At 40.3% G+C, this 17,207-nt stretch overlaps 1 protein-coding gene across 1 annotated transcript in view; it reads left to right on the top strand.

Moving 5' to 3' along the window:
- LOC138175813 (protein kinase C theta type) overlaps window positions 1-14,945 on the top strand; it is a 198,860-nt gene extending 183,915 nt beyond the window's left edge. The window contains exons 17-18 of the mRNA XM_069106315.1: window positions 5,717-5,845; window positions 13,492-14,945. Of these exons, the coding sequence (XP_068962416.1) occupies window positions 5,717-5,845; window positions 13,492-13,647 (285 nt within the window). The 3' untranslated portion in view covers window positions 13,648-14,945. The remainder of the gene's footprint in view (window positions 1-5,716; window positions 5,846-13,491) is intronic.
- The last annotated feature ends 2,262 nt before the right edge of the window (window positions 14,946-17,207 follow it).

Below are 17,207 nucleotides of genomic sequence, written 5' to 3'. Positions count from 1 at the left end.
AATCTATTCTTGCCTCAGTTTCCTAGTCTGTTACATGAAGGTAGTAATACTCCCATTATCTTTCCTCACAAGGTTGATATGAGGAAGGTGCCTTTTAAAATGTTGAGAATGAGAGACAGTAGTATGTATAGTGGATAGAGAGTTGGCCTCAGAGAGAGGAAGGCCTGGATTCAAAGCCTGCCTCTAATACATACTGTGTGATCCTGTGTAATTCTCTAAGAGATTTTTCCAAGATTGTAAACTGAAGAGCAGGGTGCTTATCTATGGTGTTAAATGAAACTTTTTTTTAACCAAGAGTTCCCTATAAGTCTCTTTGCCTTAGTTCCTTCTGTAAAATGGAATTCAGCCTGATTCTGCCTAAGGTCCCTACCAGCTCTGAATCCTATATGATCATGATTCACATTTGTTCTTGAGTTACTAAGCAAAACATCTTATGGGAATGAAAAAGAAAAAAAATAATTTTAAAAAAGAAAAGACAATAAGGGATAGAAGGCTAAACAAAACAGAAAAGAATAAAGTACAGGTTGATTTAAAGAGGATTAAAAAAAATTTTAAAGGAAAAGATGCACTGGAGGGGTACCTAGCCATCAACACTCCTTCCCACCCCAGAGAAAGAAAAATCTGGAAAGGGAAAGGAGATTACCGGCACCCAGAAAAACAGAGACAGACACAAAGCACCATAGAGACCAAGACTGAAGGCCCAAACCCTGATGAGATCAGTCCATGGCACAGCAGTCAAGGGTCTGCTTTGCCACCCTGTTCCAATAAGATAGATGTTGAATGGGCTAGGGGAGGTGCAGGGAGGTGCCCTTTTCTTTTAGAATAGAAGTTTACTGACAGCAGGGATCATGCTTCCTATTTACAAAGGACAGCTTACAACTAGGTCCCAAGAAGTTTTACCCACTGACTCACGTTAACTGCTCTTGAGAAACTGAATGAAGGTTTACAATGAGCCACAGACCTAGTTTTGAATTTGTGAAATTGGAATATGTTTAAAAATCTGATAGAGATACTTTTTAGAATGGTAAATTACCTTTAACCATTGAGTTTGAGCTTAAAACATGGTTAAAATTGTAAGCAGCATAGAACTTTCCAAATTCAAAATCAGAAGCCAGTAGAAATGAAGGAATGAAGGGAGGGAGTTAGAGACAAAAAAAAAATAGGTTATTTACTAAGTTTTCCAACTGATGAGCTTCCCTAAGAATAGATCATCCCCTCCCCCCTCCAAAAAAATGAAGTTAGTGATAAAACCACAGTCTCCCTCTCTTCCCAGGCCTATATTCTTTACATGATATCAGTATTACCCAAAATAGAACCTAGAGATCCCATGCTATTTGGAAGGAGTGAAGGATACTCAAGTAATAAAGAAGAAGATGAATCAAAGAAAGGGCTGGCTGGGTTGTTACCAACACCATGTCATAGGAAGGGTTTTCTGAGTACAGTTGACTCTCCTCTCCAGCACATTAACTGTCAAGATATTTGAAAAAGTGGGAAAAGGAACATTATGGTATGTGTGAAGGAGGAAGGGAAGTGAATTTTATTCAACAAAACAGGACAGCTTCCTGAAAGAGAAAGATTTTTTCACTGCGAGAAAGCAGCTAAGTTTCTGGTTCAGCTTAAACAAGCAAATCTATGACATCTGTATATGAAGGATGTAATTCTTAATATCACCCTCAAAATCAAGAGGCAGTGTGACATACCAGACATAGGGCTGGCCTTGGAGTCATGAAGATCTAGGTTCAAGTCCTGACTTTGACACCTACTAGCTATGTGCCCATAGGTTTAACCCCTCAGTATCCCAGGTGACTCTCAAAGACCTTTGATTGCAGATCTGCCTCAGTGAAAAGGCCAGATCCAACTCAAAATAATAACAGTCAAGCTTCCCATCAAATAAAATGATTAACTCTCCTGGTATTAGCTGCTGCTTTGCCCAAAATGAAAGAAAGTCATTCTGACCTGATCCCTGACACAGAGCCAGGGCAAGGAAAAGGAAACCACTGCACCTGAGTACTTCTTTACCCCGTGGGAAATCAAGTCAGCAGCATTTATTAAGCACCTATTCTATACCAAGCACTGCACTGAGCAGTAGGGATTCCAAGACAGGTAAAAGTCAGTCCCTGCTCTCAGTCTAAGGGAGGAGGCAGCATGCAAACAACTGTGGACAGACAAGATAAATACAGGATAAGAGGGTCAAAGGAGAGAGAATGGAATTCTTGCATTTTTTTCTCTACATCCTCTTCATGATTTCTGGTCTAGTCAGGTCACATTCAATTACCTTACTTTTGCTGAATTGAATTACTGTATTGCTTGTTCCTCAACTTTTGCTGAGGCTTGGAAGGAAGTCATGACTTTTTCACGTGAAGCTACATCTTAGGGTCCCTGTGGATGCTGTTCCTTCCTAAAACAACTCATCAGGTTTGAATCAAGAAGGTCCTGCCCTATTGGCAACAGAAAGTCGTCTTCTCAATACAGTCTTCTGACCTATTACTGCCCCCCTCAAGGGGATAGGTGGGGAGAACATCTATAATGAGGTTTCAATGGGCAATGACAGTATTGCCAAGATAGCTAAGTATGCTGACTTTTAATAAGACAGAAGAAAAGGAAAACCTAAGATTTTTAAAATGCTATATAAATATTATCTCATTGGATCCCCACAACAACCCTGGAAGACAGGCACTATTCTCATCTCCGTTTCACAGATGGGGAAATTGAAGCAGATAGAGGTTAAGTGGGGTCATACAACTAGTAAGTATCTGAAGCAAGATTTGGATTCAGCTCTTCTAGACTCCAGGTATGGCTCTCTATCCATGGGGTCAGCTATCTTAAAGGTAAAGCGACATTAGACAGAGAATCATCAATCATGAAATAGTTATGTAAGTTTTTTTTCTACCACATTCAAAGAATTTTGCCAAGTATTGCAGTTAAAAGATGGTCCTTAGGGGCAGCTAGGTGGCACAGTGAATAGAGCACCAGCCCTGGAGTCCGGAGGACCTGAGTCAAATTCGACCTCAAACATTTAACACACAAACTAGCCGCATGACCTTGGGCGAGTCACTTAACCCCAGTTGCCCTCCAAAAAGCAAAAATGAATAAATAAATAAAAGATGGTCCTCAAGGACCATCTAATTGAAGAAATAGGATGTAGGCATTGGAGAGATGGATATGGAGCTTTCTATTATCTATATATCTTATGCCTTGTGTTATCTAAGGCGTGCCTGCCTCTTAAATGCATGAGCCAGTATTTATTGTTATAATCTGATAGAATATAAACTCCTTAAGGACAGAAACTATTTGGGTTCCTTTTTTTTTAAAATCTTTTCATCCTCAGCTCCTAGCACAATGACTTACATGTAGTAGTTGCTTAATAAATATTTATTGGGTTGCAGATAACTAACCATAAGATGTTATCATAAGATACCTGACAATATGATGCTATATACAGTGAAGCAAATAAGTAGTACAGGAAATAAGGACCGTAGGAGATCAGATGAGGAAGAGATGACTATAGGTTCAGATAGTCTGGTGAAGATGCACAGAAGAGACATGACTAGAACTGGGCCACAAAGAACAAGCAGGATTTGGAATGGAGGGCAGCCTAGGCAGAGAAAATGGAATGAATAAAATGCAGAGGCAAGAAGATGCATGACATATGGTGCACAGCGAGTATACTACTGTGACTGGGACAGAAGGTTCGCCCAAGGGAGTAAAGAGTAGCACAGGGTAACACTGCACAGGTTAGGGCCACACTGCGGAAAGCCTTGAATGCCAAGCTAAGTAATCCAAAAATAATAGGATAAAGAATCGCAGAATAACAGCATGTTAAAACTGGAAAGAGACTTAGAAATTACTTTATAAAGGAGGAAACTAAGTTTCTGTGAAATGCCTTGCCGAGGGTCACATTGCTAATTAGGACAAATCTGAGACTGAGCAGTGTTAGTGATCGGACTTTATTCTCTAGGATAGAACAGCTATGGAAGATTTGAGAATGAACCAGACTGAAAGTGCAGACTAGATTAGGGAGTAAAGCTAAGGTACTAGAAGTTAAAATAAGATGCAGAATTTAAACGCCAAAAGGGGATCAGTCTTTGATTACTTTCTTCTTTCTACTTTTTCTACTTTCATGTTCCTACCAATTATCCATCATCCCTGTCTAAAAATAAACAAAAAACATAACCTTTGTAAACAATCGAGAATAATTTAAGGAATAATTTTTAAAACCCTGATTTAAGGGATAATAAACCCAGACCCTCAGGAGACCTGTTATTTTTCTAGGCCCAGTGTTTAGACTTTATTCTTCCTTAAGATCCTAGACATGTTTTATTTAAATTTGAAGTTTTTCACTTTCTTTTCTGTCTTTTCCAGTGTTGACTTTAATACCCTGGGGGAAATCTAATAGATAAAGGACAATGGGAAAAGAGGGAATATATATGGAACCCCAGGGAGATTATCAAAGAGAACCTTTGAGTTATGTTTCTCATACAGGCAGGTTTGCAACCAAGAGCCTTAGTGACTTGGAAAGCCAATATGCCATATGAAGTGTGGATTCAGTCAAAAGGCTACACTTGAGGACCACGAAGTTTCGATTCCATCAAAGGGCCATACTTGAGGACCTAGAGGGCCACATGTGCCCTTGAGGTCACAGGTTCCCCACTCCTGTTCTAGAATGTTATCCTTCTTCTCTCCCCACACCTCTACACAATTCCTATGCAGCCTTTAAATCTAAACTTAACCATCACCACCTTTGGGAAGCTTTCCCTTCTTTCCTCCTTGGATCTCACGTAACACTTTATAACTCTCCTACACACTTATCATTTCTTGTTTTATATAATTTCTCCCTACTGCCTCTAAGCTCTATTGGGATGGGATAGTGGCACAGTGAAGTTTCCTGTCTCCCTCAGTCCTCCCAGTGTCCAGCAATGCACTCTGCTCACAGAACAGTATTTAAAAATACCTGTGAGAGTGGGTTGTTGTTTTTAATTTGGTTCAAAGTTTTTGTGGGTTTTTGGCGGGGGGGGGGGCAGTCTTGTTTTGGTAGAGGAGCTAGACTAGTGATTTCATTGGTAATAGAATGTTTCCAATGAAGACACTCCTGTGAATACAGATCAGCACCCAAGAATTACCTGAAATAGTGAGAAAATAAGTGAACTGCACAGGGTCATACAGAGAGTATGTGTAAGAGGCAGAAAGTAAACCCAGATTTTCATGACAGAAACTGGCTCTTTATCTACTATGCAGCATTACTTTTTTTCTTTTCTTTCCTTTTTTTTGAGGCAATTGGGGTTAAATGACTTGCCCAGGGTCACACAGCTAGTGTCCAAGGCTGGATTTGAAATCAGATCCTCTTGACCCCAGGGTCCATACTAGCTGCCCCCCACGTTGCCTTTCAAACATTTGTTAAATTGAATTAAATTGTACTTTATACCTATGAAGAGTTTAATAATCTCCATTGTTTGCTTTTCTCATGATTTTCTGGGTGGTCAAACTAATATCAAGTGTTCTCCTTTCTCATAACAAGCCAAGGCCTAGTGAGGACAGAGAGCAGTGATATGGGAGCAGTGAGAGGATTGACTCTCCCAAGATCTCCAGCTTTGGAGTTAGCCTCCTGAGTTAGCTTTAAGTAGAGCTCAGGATTTTGAATCCACAGTGCTACCAGTGCCAAGGAGAGGAACACTTGCTAAAGGAGAAATAAACTGATTCTCTGTCTACAACTTCCCAGCTTTTTGTGAGAGAACCTGAACGAAGACTGGGGATAAAAGGGGACATTCGTCTGCATTCCTTCTTCAGGGAGATCAACTGGGAGGACCTTGAACGCAAGGAGATTGAGCCGCCATTCAAACCAAAAGTGGTAAGGATTTAACATCCCTTTTACGCTCCCCCATTCTCCTGCGGTTTGATTGATAAAACTTTTCCAAGGCACCATTTAAAATCATGCCCCCACTCTTCCCAACCCTACATAATTTTAGCTCATGGTATCATTACTAGGTTCCAGAATAATGGTAGAAACAAAACAGTGGAAGCCTCTGTCACTGAGACACCGAGAGGGCTAATTCACATCAGCTAATGTTCCAGCCACAGATAGTACGTGACCATGAACAAGAAATGAACTGAGTAGTGTGTGCTTATCTTAGGCTACACATATTCGTTCAAAATATGAGTATAGGGCAGCAAAATGAATGTGCTTTATGGGGTTAATGGCCTTGAGGCCATGTTTCCTTCTAGATCCTTAAGTGCAGCCTTTTGGATTCACCTTGAGGTTGTGGCCTCAAGGCCACAGGTTCCCCACCCCTGACTAAACTGTGCCTTCCAGTGACCTAGGGATTCAAGGAAGTGAAATTTCGGAAGGAGTGCACTCTAGCTATAGGGGATAGTTTGTGCAAAGACCCAGAAAAAGGCATTTGAATGTGGGGAATAAGTAGGTCATTTTGGTTAAAACACATTGGAATGTGTGAGGGGAAGTAATACAAGGTCAGCAGTGGAAATGTAGGTTGGAGGCAGACTGTGAAGGACTTAAAATATCAGGCCTAGGAGTTTGTATTTGATCTTAGAGGCAGCAGGAAACCAGTGAAGCTTCTTGAGCAAGAGGGTGCCGTGGTCAGACCTGTGCGTTAGGAATACAGATTGGAAGAGTGAGAGGCTAGAGGCAGGGAGATCAAATAAAGCTATGGCTATAGTCCCACTGAGAGGAGATGAGAGACTGAACAATGGTAGTGGTTCTATGAGCAGAGAGAAAGAGAATAGACAGGACAGATATTGGGGAGATAGATGAGAGGAGATTGAGCCACCATTCAAACCAAAAATGGTAAAGACCCTTTGTATAGTTTCCCATTCTCCTACAATCTGATAAAACCTCTACAGGTCCCCATGTAAAACCACGTCCTATCACCATCCCTACATAATTTCAGCTCATTATAGCATTACTACATTCCAAAATGGTGACGGAAACAAGCTAGTGAAAGCCATAACTGGGATTCTTTTTAACCTGGAGCAAACAACGCAAGCCATACCTTATTTAAGCATCATGAAAGGTACCATCAATTTAGGGGATGGGGGCATAAGGAACAGATTTTAATCTGTGCAGGGAGACAGAGACTCCAGGATACCACAAGGCCACAGCTGTGGAGAGGACCATTAGGTAGCTTTCTATTTAAACAGACACCAACCTTAGCATTGTAAAGAATAATGAGCTGTTCCTTCAAGCATGGCATCCAAGGAGCTTTATTATGGGGGATGAGGGGGTAGAGTGGTACCCAGATACACGCTTTTGGGGATCCACCTAACTCCCTTCCAAAGAAAATCTCTCAAAGGATCTTAGGTATTGTCTAGTCTGGCTCCTTGATGCTACAAAAAGGAGTCTTGGGGACCCAGAAGAGAGGACTGAAGAGTGTAATTTTATGGTTGGTTTTTAAGCCATCAGTAATCTTGGTTTGTAACTAGATTGGTCAGATCGCACATTCCTGTGGGACATATCTCTAGTGACAGACTTCTTCAGAAAAGGTTAAAAGGCAAACACATTACGCCATATTTCTGTTTATAAACTAATATAAAGAGATAACCTATTATAGGATAGGAAGAAAGACCTGAAATATGCAAAACTCACTAGAAAAATGAAAAGCAAGGTAAAACAAAATTGGTAGCCTTCTTGCTAGATTTGCCAAAGGTTTAGCTGATAGTTAAGGCATTCTTTACCCTAACAGATGTCAATATTCTCTCCAAGGCTGAGGAATAGTAAAGAGTAAAAAGTGGGATTCCTCAGGAGATAAGTTTCTTTACCCCAAGGCCAAAAAGTTTCTTTATGGGGAATCTGTAAAAATAGTGCTCAAAATAATAAGTACATTAGAGAAAATTCACTGGAGATAAACTGAGGTTTAGTGGGGTTAAGGAAGTGGATGAAACCAGATCTAAATGGCTAAGACTCAACAGACTGAACTGCCCAGTTTCCAAGTAGTACAGACATCCAGGCTAAAGTCTTTAAATAGGCATCACCAGGGATGGGACTTAGGTGGAGATATTAAAGCTGACTGAGTAGTTTATGTGTGTATTTTCCTTATATGATAAGCTCTTCTCAGATTGAAAATGTTATCTAATTCTTCTTCTAATTTTATTCATTCTTTCTTCGTTTCTGAATTTGTTCCACAGTAGGTGGAACCATTATCATGTGACTAGCCTGATAACCATTCAGACAGACCTCAAGTAGTATGGGGAATAGGAGGGGGGGGGGTGGAGAGAGAAAAAAGGGGACTTCAGTGTCTTTCCCCATGTCCTATTTGTTTTGGAGGTAGAGGGAAACAGGATGGAAAGGCCCCTGGATCCTGATCATCTCTGTCATTCCTTTATAAAAATGAAACATGATTCAGAATGCCCTGGACCAGGGATGGGCCTGGCCACATGTGGCCTTCTAGGTCCTTAGGTGTAGCCTTTTGACTGAGGCCAAGTTTTACAGAACAGAACCTTTTATTAAAGGAATTTGTTCTGTGAGGTTTGGATTCTGTCAAAGGGCCACACTTGAGGACCTAGAGGGCTACATGAGGCCCGAAGTTCCCCACCCCGTGAGTTCAGACCATAACAGATGTCAAGTTAAGAAATCATGTCTATCATTGAGATAATATATGCAAAGTATTTTGCAAACTTGTACTTGTCACTGTAAAAATTTTAACTATTACTATTATCATCATCATCATCATAGATCAGTTCTACAGATTTCTTGGGAAGGTAGATGCTCTCGGAGTCATTCTATTCATTGTCAGAGCCAATGGCTATTAAGGCCCAGGTACACCTTGTGAAGAATAATGGCAATTCAAGAAAAATCCCACTCTCAGTACTGCTTCTTGGGGAGACCCCTTTGAAGGCATTCGACAGGCTTATCTATTGCATTACTCTTGTTCAAAATATGACATATCAAAACTAGCCATGTAACGTTGGGCAAGTTACTTAACCCCAGTTGCCCTCCAAAAGGCAATATATATATAGTTTGGTTTGGGGAATTTAATGGTGGCATTTAGCAATACAACTAACTATCACCCCAGTGGGTATCCAGTCAAAAGTTAGGTAAAAGATGACTTTGTAGCCAGGTCAGCTTGAAATGTTCAGCATATAAATGGGGGTTTTGAACTAGGTATTGGCAGCCTCAACTCCTGAAGCAGCTTGCTTGGGGTAACAATGGAAGGTAAAGAGGTTGTCACTGTTTTTCTTAGAGTCAGTTAGGCATACAGTGGGCCTAGAGGCAGGAAGACCTGAATTCAAATCCAACCTCAGATATTTATTATGTGTGTCACCCTTAGAAAGTCACTTAAATACTATCTGCCTCAATTTTCTCATCTGTAAAATGGGGATAATACTTGCACTTCCTCCCACCCTCCCCACCTCAGCCCAGTGTTGTCACAATGATCAAATGAGATAATATTTGTAAAGTGTCACCAAGGTGGTACCTAATAAATGCTTCTTGCCTTCCTTCTGTTCCCCAACACCATGGAAGATTTTTGTTTACCCTTTGAGGGTTGCTTTCTAATATATCTGCTGTCATATAATAACACTGCAGAGGTTCATAGGATTCTAGATTTAGAGCTGGGAAGGACGTTAGGGGTCACCCGGCCTGATCCCCTCAGGAAGGCCTAGGGAGATGAAGTAGTTTTCCCAAAATCACTCAGCTAGTAAAGTGCAAAGCTGTGATTTGAACTTTGACCCCCTGGGTCCCAATCCAGCACTCTCTCCACTGTCCCACACCACAGTTTTAAGCAAGAAGATATGGAAGCAGTAGCAATCTAAAGAGCGCTCCCTATGGCTCACAGATCTAAAAATGATGGTTTTGTGGTGTGGGCTTGCTGAGAGGCTGCTTCTCACCTTTAGCATAAAAACAGCTCAGCATCAGAACTTTAGTTCTGATAGTCTGAATAAAATTTAAAAAGGGGAGGGAGAGGAATTTCAAACAAAAGACATTCTGTATGCCCAGGAGCAGGGCAGCTAAGTGGCACAGTAGATAGAGTACTGGGCCAGGAAGATTTGTCTTCCTGAGTTCAAATCTGGCCTCAGACACTTATTAGCTATGTGACTCTGGGCAAGTCACTTAACCCTGTTTACTTCAGTTTCCTCATCTGTAAAATGAGCTGGTGAAGGAAATGGCAAACCACTCCAATATCTCGGCTCTTGGATAGTCAGAAATGACCAAAGAACAGCATTCCCAGTGACATATGCTTTCCAATAAAAATTGTATTTGGTGGGTCAGTTGAGCAGGTCTGACTCGGGCCCATCCCTAGTTAGTTTAGATTAGATTCATTAGGGGAGGTGGTCACAACCATCAAAGACTAGATCCCAGAACTGTTGTATTGTGGACCTTCTTGTAGGCTTCTCATGGGAAATCTCTAAATGATTATTTGTAATCCACCTTCCCTCCTCCTTACCCAGTTGTGACTTAAGTATAAACCTGTGCTTTTACTTCAATTAAGACAACATTCCTCACTCTGCAACTGATTAATTAAACTACTTGATCACTGGCATTCCCATCTCTAGGCCTGGTTTGTGCAGCCCTGGCATATTCTCAGGTTAGAGACTGGCTCAGTAAAAATCCTGTTAATGCTATAGACATGAAGAGTGACATTCATTGGTCATTGAGGGGTTAACAGAAGGTTCACTTAGCCATAATATGGAATGGATATTCATTGAGGATCTAGTACTCAGCTTGGGTAGACACATCCCACCCTCTCCTTATCCTTGCCTTCACACCACAACAATCTGGGCAGCAAGGCAGGGTATAGTCACTGCCATGGGCTTTTTAATGCCTTTAAGTAACCAGGAAGCCATATGTGTGTGTATGTATACATATGTGTATGTGTATATATACCTATCAGGATCTCCCTGAGTCAGTCAAGTCTAGGAGACAGCTTCCTTGTCTTTTAGGAAGAGAACTATCCTGATCTATGGGGATTGAGGAGATAGAGGGGCTGGCACAGGGCAGGCCTGGTAGATAATGATCCTATGACAATGGGGGAAATATAATTGGTGGGAGGATAAGTAAAACCTATGTCCTCCTGCTTCATCACAGCCACTGAGGAAGAAGGCAACAAGTTACAGCAGTTTTACACTGAAAGCAAATTGGTTGAGATGAAAAATCAGGAGCATTCATCAAATTTCAGAGTAGTCAAATGCCTCAGACCTGTCCATTAGCACTAAATGTTCAGTGGCCCACCTACTTCCCTTCCAAATTTGTGTAACTTTCTTCTATCCTCCAACCTCCTAACGTAGGTTAGAATTTCTTCTACCTCTTCATAACCTTCTTTTCTTCTGTTTTATCCTTGAAATATTTCAGGGTTTAAGTAACGGCTCTTCCATTTTTCAGTCATGTCCAACTCTCTGTGACCCCATTTGGGGTTTTCTTGGCAAAGATACTGGAGTAGTTTGCCATTTCCTTCTCCAGCTCATTTTACAGATGAAGAACCTGAGGCAAACAGGATTAAGTGACTTGCCCAGGGTCACACAGCTAGTGTCTGAGGCCAGATTTGGACTCAATGATTCTATTGTACTCCAGACCTGGCCCTCTGTGCACTATGGCACCTCTTACCTGCCCCATAAATCTTATATCATACAGATAGGAAATAAAAGAGCTGGGACTTTAACCCAGGTACTCCAACTTCTAACCCCAGAACTCTTTTCTGTATACTACATTGCCTATACAGAGTTATGCTAGTGAATGTTTAACAACCATCCTCCAGGGGGGAAAAACTGCCTGTGTGTGTGTATAGGTGTCTGCAAACTTACATTTATAGATATATGTATAAATATATACACACACATATATATACAATACACTTTTAAATTTCCTTATCACTTTCTTAAGTCTAGTAGATCATAGGTTCCCAAAGTATGTAATACCACCTCCTGAGGGCACTGGAACAATGAGGGGTAGAGGGTTATAGTAGCCTTGGATACATTTGGGGGGCACTGAATAAAAATAAGGGGGTATTGAATAAAAACAAGGGGTTAATGAAAATATAAGAAGAAAAAATAAGAAAATTTTGAAAAACTGTTCATACTTTGTGTAACAAAGTTAAAGTAGTAACTACATTATTTTCTAAATAAACACACAAAATGCAAGTTATAAGAGATCAGTGGTTAAGTCCACCAATAGGTCTTAACAAGCAAGTGCTGGCAGATGAGCATTTCAGGCATTGTTGGGAAGTCCAACATTCATGGGCAGGAATAGGTGCCTGGAATGATTTGTTTACAATACAATACTAAATGGTTGTATGATACAACATTGTGTCATCAGAATTTCAGTGCAGGAAAAATCCTCACAAATTTCCAATAAATTATTAAATTTAAGATGCATCATTTAAAAAAAATATTTTGTTTAAAGGGTTTAAAGAAGGTTGATTTCCAGGGAGACACTGAGTAATTTTTTTTTAAGGGGTCAAATAAGGTTGGGAATCTATGGTCTAGGCAATCATAAAACATTGAATCAAGTCCTGATTCATAGAGTTTGCTTACTGGATCTCTTGAACCTAAGAGCTGGCTCTAGCACACCCCTCTGGTTCCTTTCACTTTCCCGTTTAGGGCAGAGACCAACTTGTACTTTGTGTTAACATCCATGTTACTTAGTACTGGCAGAAACAAAACCATACCCACATTTCTAGAGGCAATTGCAAATTTCTCCATGCCCTCCACAAAAGCTTGAAGCAAAATGCTCAGTCCTTGGTCTTCTTATTGACAGCTCTCTTGGTTAAACTTACAGATAACTGCCTACTTGACATTTCTATTCAGTCGATGGGAAGCCCAGTTACCAGGGGATGTTGAGAGAAGCTTAACTTCTTTATGATCAGCTTCCTCTATTTCTAGGGATAGGATGACAATATCTGCTCAGCTGCCTTTAATTGGTGACCGTCCTGAAGTGACCAAAAGCCACTCCATAAACAGAAATTTGGTCACCTAAAGAGATCTCATTTGGATTCCTCTCACCCCTTTGATTCTTTTTTCCCCACTTGAGTTCCTGACATACCTTTGTATAAAAATGACCACCTGACATACTAACCAAGCAAGTGCCCACTAATGCTATATGTTATGGTGGAATGCACTCACATGTGCCATGGCTAAAAATTATCTCCCCAGGAATATCGCGACTGCATCCAGTAGAAGAATGCTGCGATATGGTTAATTACCTTGTAAAATAGTCATCAGTCCTGACCCCTGTCACCAGAATTATTTTTTGTTTTTGTTTTTTTGGAGGGGGGAAGGTAGGGCAGTTGGGGTTAAGCGAGTTGCCCAAGGTCACACAGCTAGTTTTTTGTGTTAAGTGTTTGATTTTGGATTTGAATTCAGGTCCTCCTGACTCCAGGTGCAGTGCTCTATTCACTGTGCCACCTAGCCACCCCCTGTCACCAGAATTAAAAGGGAGTTGTTTCAAGGTAGAGATTTTAGGCCTAGTTAGAAGAAAAGTTAATAAATTTAGTGACCTAATCTTTCTTTATCTCCCCCCCCCTTTTTTTTTGTTCAAACCTGCTGAAGAAATCTCCAAGCGACTGCAGCAACTTTGATAAAGAATTCCTGAATGAGAAACCACGGCTATCGTTTGCTGACAGAACACTGATAAACAGCATGGACCAAAATATGTTCAGCAACTTTTCTTTCATTAACCCTAAGATGGAGAGGCTCTTATCCTGAGGATTCAATATTTCCAGAAACTTCCTGGCCAAAGGAATCTGCCTTCCTTCTTTGAACTGGCCTAAATAATACTTATCCTGTCCCTTTTTCATCTCAGAGAAGAAAAGAAACACTCACCAGTGAGGACTCCAAGCTTTTACCAGTTCTCCCGACATTTATCTGTAGAGTAAGCCACCTCTACTTCACTAATGACAAATGTCTCTCTTTACATCTCCTGCCATCTTTTACAGAACGCTCTTGAATTTCAGGGCATTCAAGAAAAGACTCGCCATGAGGTTCAGATCTGCCACCATGATCCCTCCACAGTAGTAATTTACTTGAAAGATGGTACTGCGTGCTGTGAAAGATTGAACAACTTAATACTGTCCTAAATTAGCCCCTGCACTTGAGTACAAAGTGCCGATCAATGGACTCCTTGATGAATCAAGGCACAAACTGCATACAGAGCGTCTCAAGACTGTAACAGCTCATTGCCAGATGCCGTAACAATTGTCCTCCAGTCTCAGACCAGGAGCTGCTGACCTATTTTACCCCGTTCACATCTGTGGAAGCTTAAATGGTCAAAAGAAAACTGAGAACAGTAACAAGGTTTTCATGGGAATCCTTTCACAATAAATGTAGCCTGTCACTTGAGATTTTCAAAACCATTCATTCTGATTATCCACGTCACCCACACTGTTTTGCAAGAGATAACATTGGTAAGTTGGAAGAACATGTCACCTGGTGCAGTTTTCCTTGGAAGTTGAATAGACTATTTCATATTGTCCTGGCAATGGAGAAATTAAGTGTAGAGTGTACTAAAGATGATATCAAATTATTTCCCTCAATTAAAACTTGCCTTGACTTTCCACTGATACATTTTTCCACTTGATACCATATTTCATGGCGATCATCCTCACTTTATAAAAGGAAAAGGAACAACCATCACAGCAGCTGAAAACACCCAACATCATAATGCTCCAGGGAAACTTAGCCTGTTATCTCTTACATCTCTTTCTGTGCAACGTTCAAGATAAAGAACCATGTGTGTTATTTACAGTAGTAACCTGCTTAATTAGAATTCTTAATCAGTGCACTTTGAAGTGTCATTGCTGTTTGTACAGTTTAATAAAATATTGTGACTTAAGGGCAAATTGTATGTGTGTGAAAATGTAATTTAAGAAAATCTAAAAGGCATTAAATTTTATAACCTTCCAACAGTGAAGTTTTATGCCCCTCCAATAGTGAATTCTGTGATTTTCAGTCATTAGAAACTGACTAGCATCTTACTATTAAAAAAAAAACTTCTCAGTACTTAAGTTTGTTCGTTGTGGGTTTGTTGTAAAAGAAAAACAAGCTTTGTGATAATAATACTTTGCTTTATAAAATATGTTGCCATTTACACAGCATTGTCCTTACAAAAAGAAGAGATAGTATATATGTGACTGTCCTTATTTTACCAAGAAGGAAACTGAGGGCCCAACAGGAGTCAAAGGATTGGAAACTGGAAATAACCCCATATATAATCTAGTCCAATTCCCACATTTTATAGATGAAGAAAGTGAAGTGCAGAGAAGGAAATCCCACTGATAGTAAGGATCAGAGACAAAATTTGAAACCAGAACCTCAAATTTCAGAGCCCAAGCTTTTTCCACAATCCCACATTGCCCATAAGAAATTGGCAGATTCTGAGGGTTGCAGGTGACATAAAGCCGTGTTTCCAGACAAATCCAGAGCTCTTTCTGTAACCATATGTACTATAAGAAGAAATCCATAATACATCATTGGAAGAGCCTGCTTGAGATGGTCTCAAGTGGTACTTGATTGTCACTGCCCATCTCCCTTTCAAATGCCTCATGTCCCAAAGAGAATCATAATCTTCCCTGTCTGAGCCCTTTGACTTACCATTAGCTGGTAAGTTAGCCTTCCATTAGTTATGTGGAAATTCTTTTCATTTAACCCTCCAGCTTAATTGTTCCCCCTTCTTTGTGTGTGTCTCTGTCTCTCTGTTTCTCTCTCTCTGAATGTCTCTCCCTCATTCCCTCTCTGTTACTCTCCTTTTTCTCATTTCATTTCTCCTGTGTTACTTTCCCCTTATCTAATCTCTTTTCTCTAGCTTCTGAGTTTGCATTCTGCTTGCCTAAAGTCTCTCCTGCTTTTATATTTTATGAATCAGCAGCTGTTTCCTCCTTTAGGTGAGATATCCGTATTGTACAATATTTCTTAATATTTCAAGGATCTGTGATTTTTGTCAGTTTGGGTACTCTTACACCAGTATAGACTGCAAGCCCTTGAAGACAGTCTGAGGGAGATGCTTCAGCCAATATATTAATCACCCTGCAGTCCACTTCCTCCTAGCTTCCCAGGAGCCAACCCGGTGATGGAACCAATTTGACCTAAGGTCATTTCTACTGCATTAGGCTATATTGGCTGAGGGTTAATAAAAGTCAGGTTGGGGGAAAAATGTAACTGATTCTAGGGTCACAAAGGTCATTGTCCTACAATAGATTTTCCTCCATACAAAGAGGTCTTTGAATAATAGAATAGAAATTAACAGGTCTTGTATTCCCAACCTTCTTCCTACTGAAGAAATCCCTTATATAATACCTAAAAGTCATTCTAGTCACTACTTGAACAGCTCTAGTAAAGGATAGCCCATCCCATGTTTAGACAACTCTTAATGCTTACCCTGTAACCTGGTAAGCTCCTTGCAGGCAGGGCTTTTCCCTTTACTGCACTGCATACAGTTTATTAAATATTTGTTGAACACTTAGCTAAAGAGATAACCTGGCACAGAGAGCTGGCTTCAAGTCACACCCCCTGACACCTACAGGCTGGGTGATCCTAGACAAGTCATTTAACTTCTCAGTATCTCAGGGAACCCCAAGACTGTAGCAGCCCAGGTGCTAGTCTGGGGTAGGCAAAATATCCCCACTGGAAGTTCCTTATACCAGTGAAATCACAAGTCCAATGCAAAAGAAAATGGAGCTGAAATCTGCATCTGTTTATTTCCACATAGTAATTCTAGTTCTGCCCTTTGAAAAATACAAAATAAATGTATTCCATCCTCCATGTTTGAAGACAGCTAGTATATTTCCCCAGTGTTCTATTCTCTAAGCTAAACGTCCCTAGTTGCTCCAACTCTTACTCATATGATACAATTTCCAAATTTCTTATAACCTGTGTTTTTTTAGAGGAAGCATTCTAGTTGATTAATATCTCCCTTAAAGCACCTGGAGCTGGATACAGGATAGCACTCCAGATAAGGACTAATCATAGCAGAGCACAATGCAACTATCATAGACCTTGACACAAACACTAGGTTTCCATTAGGAAAGAGCTTCAGACTAGAAGTTAGAAGATTCTAACTGGATTAAAGTCTCTGTTCTACTGTTTATGAGCTACATGACCTTGAGCAAGGCTTTACTTTTCTATGCCTCAGTTTCCTCATCTATTAATAAATTAGTAATAAAAATTAAATTAATAATTAATTGATACTTCTATTACTACTATTACAAGTGAATCATCAATAAATCAACAATCACGTATTTAGTGATTACTAGGCTATTCCCTCCATGCTA

Source organism: Petaurus breviceps, unplaced genomic scaffold, assembly GCF_028583685.1.
Source record: "Petaurus breviceps papuanus isolate PSGF00001 unplaced genomic scaffold, PetGlider_PUasm1.0 79, whole genome shotgun sequence".
NCBI classification, from domain to species: Eukaryota; Metazoa; Chordata; class Mammalia; order Diprotodontia; family Petauridae; genus Petaurus; species Petaurus breviceps.
This window is presented reverse-complemented; position numbering and strand designations above follow the sequence as displayed.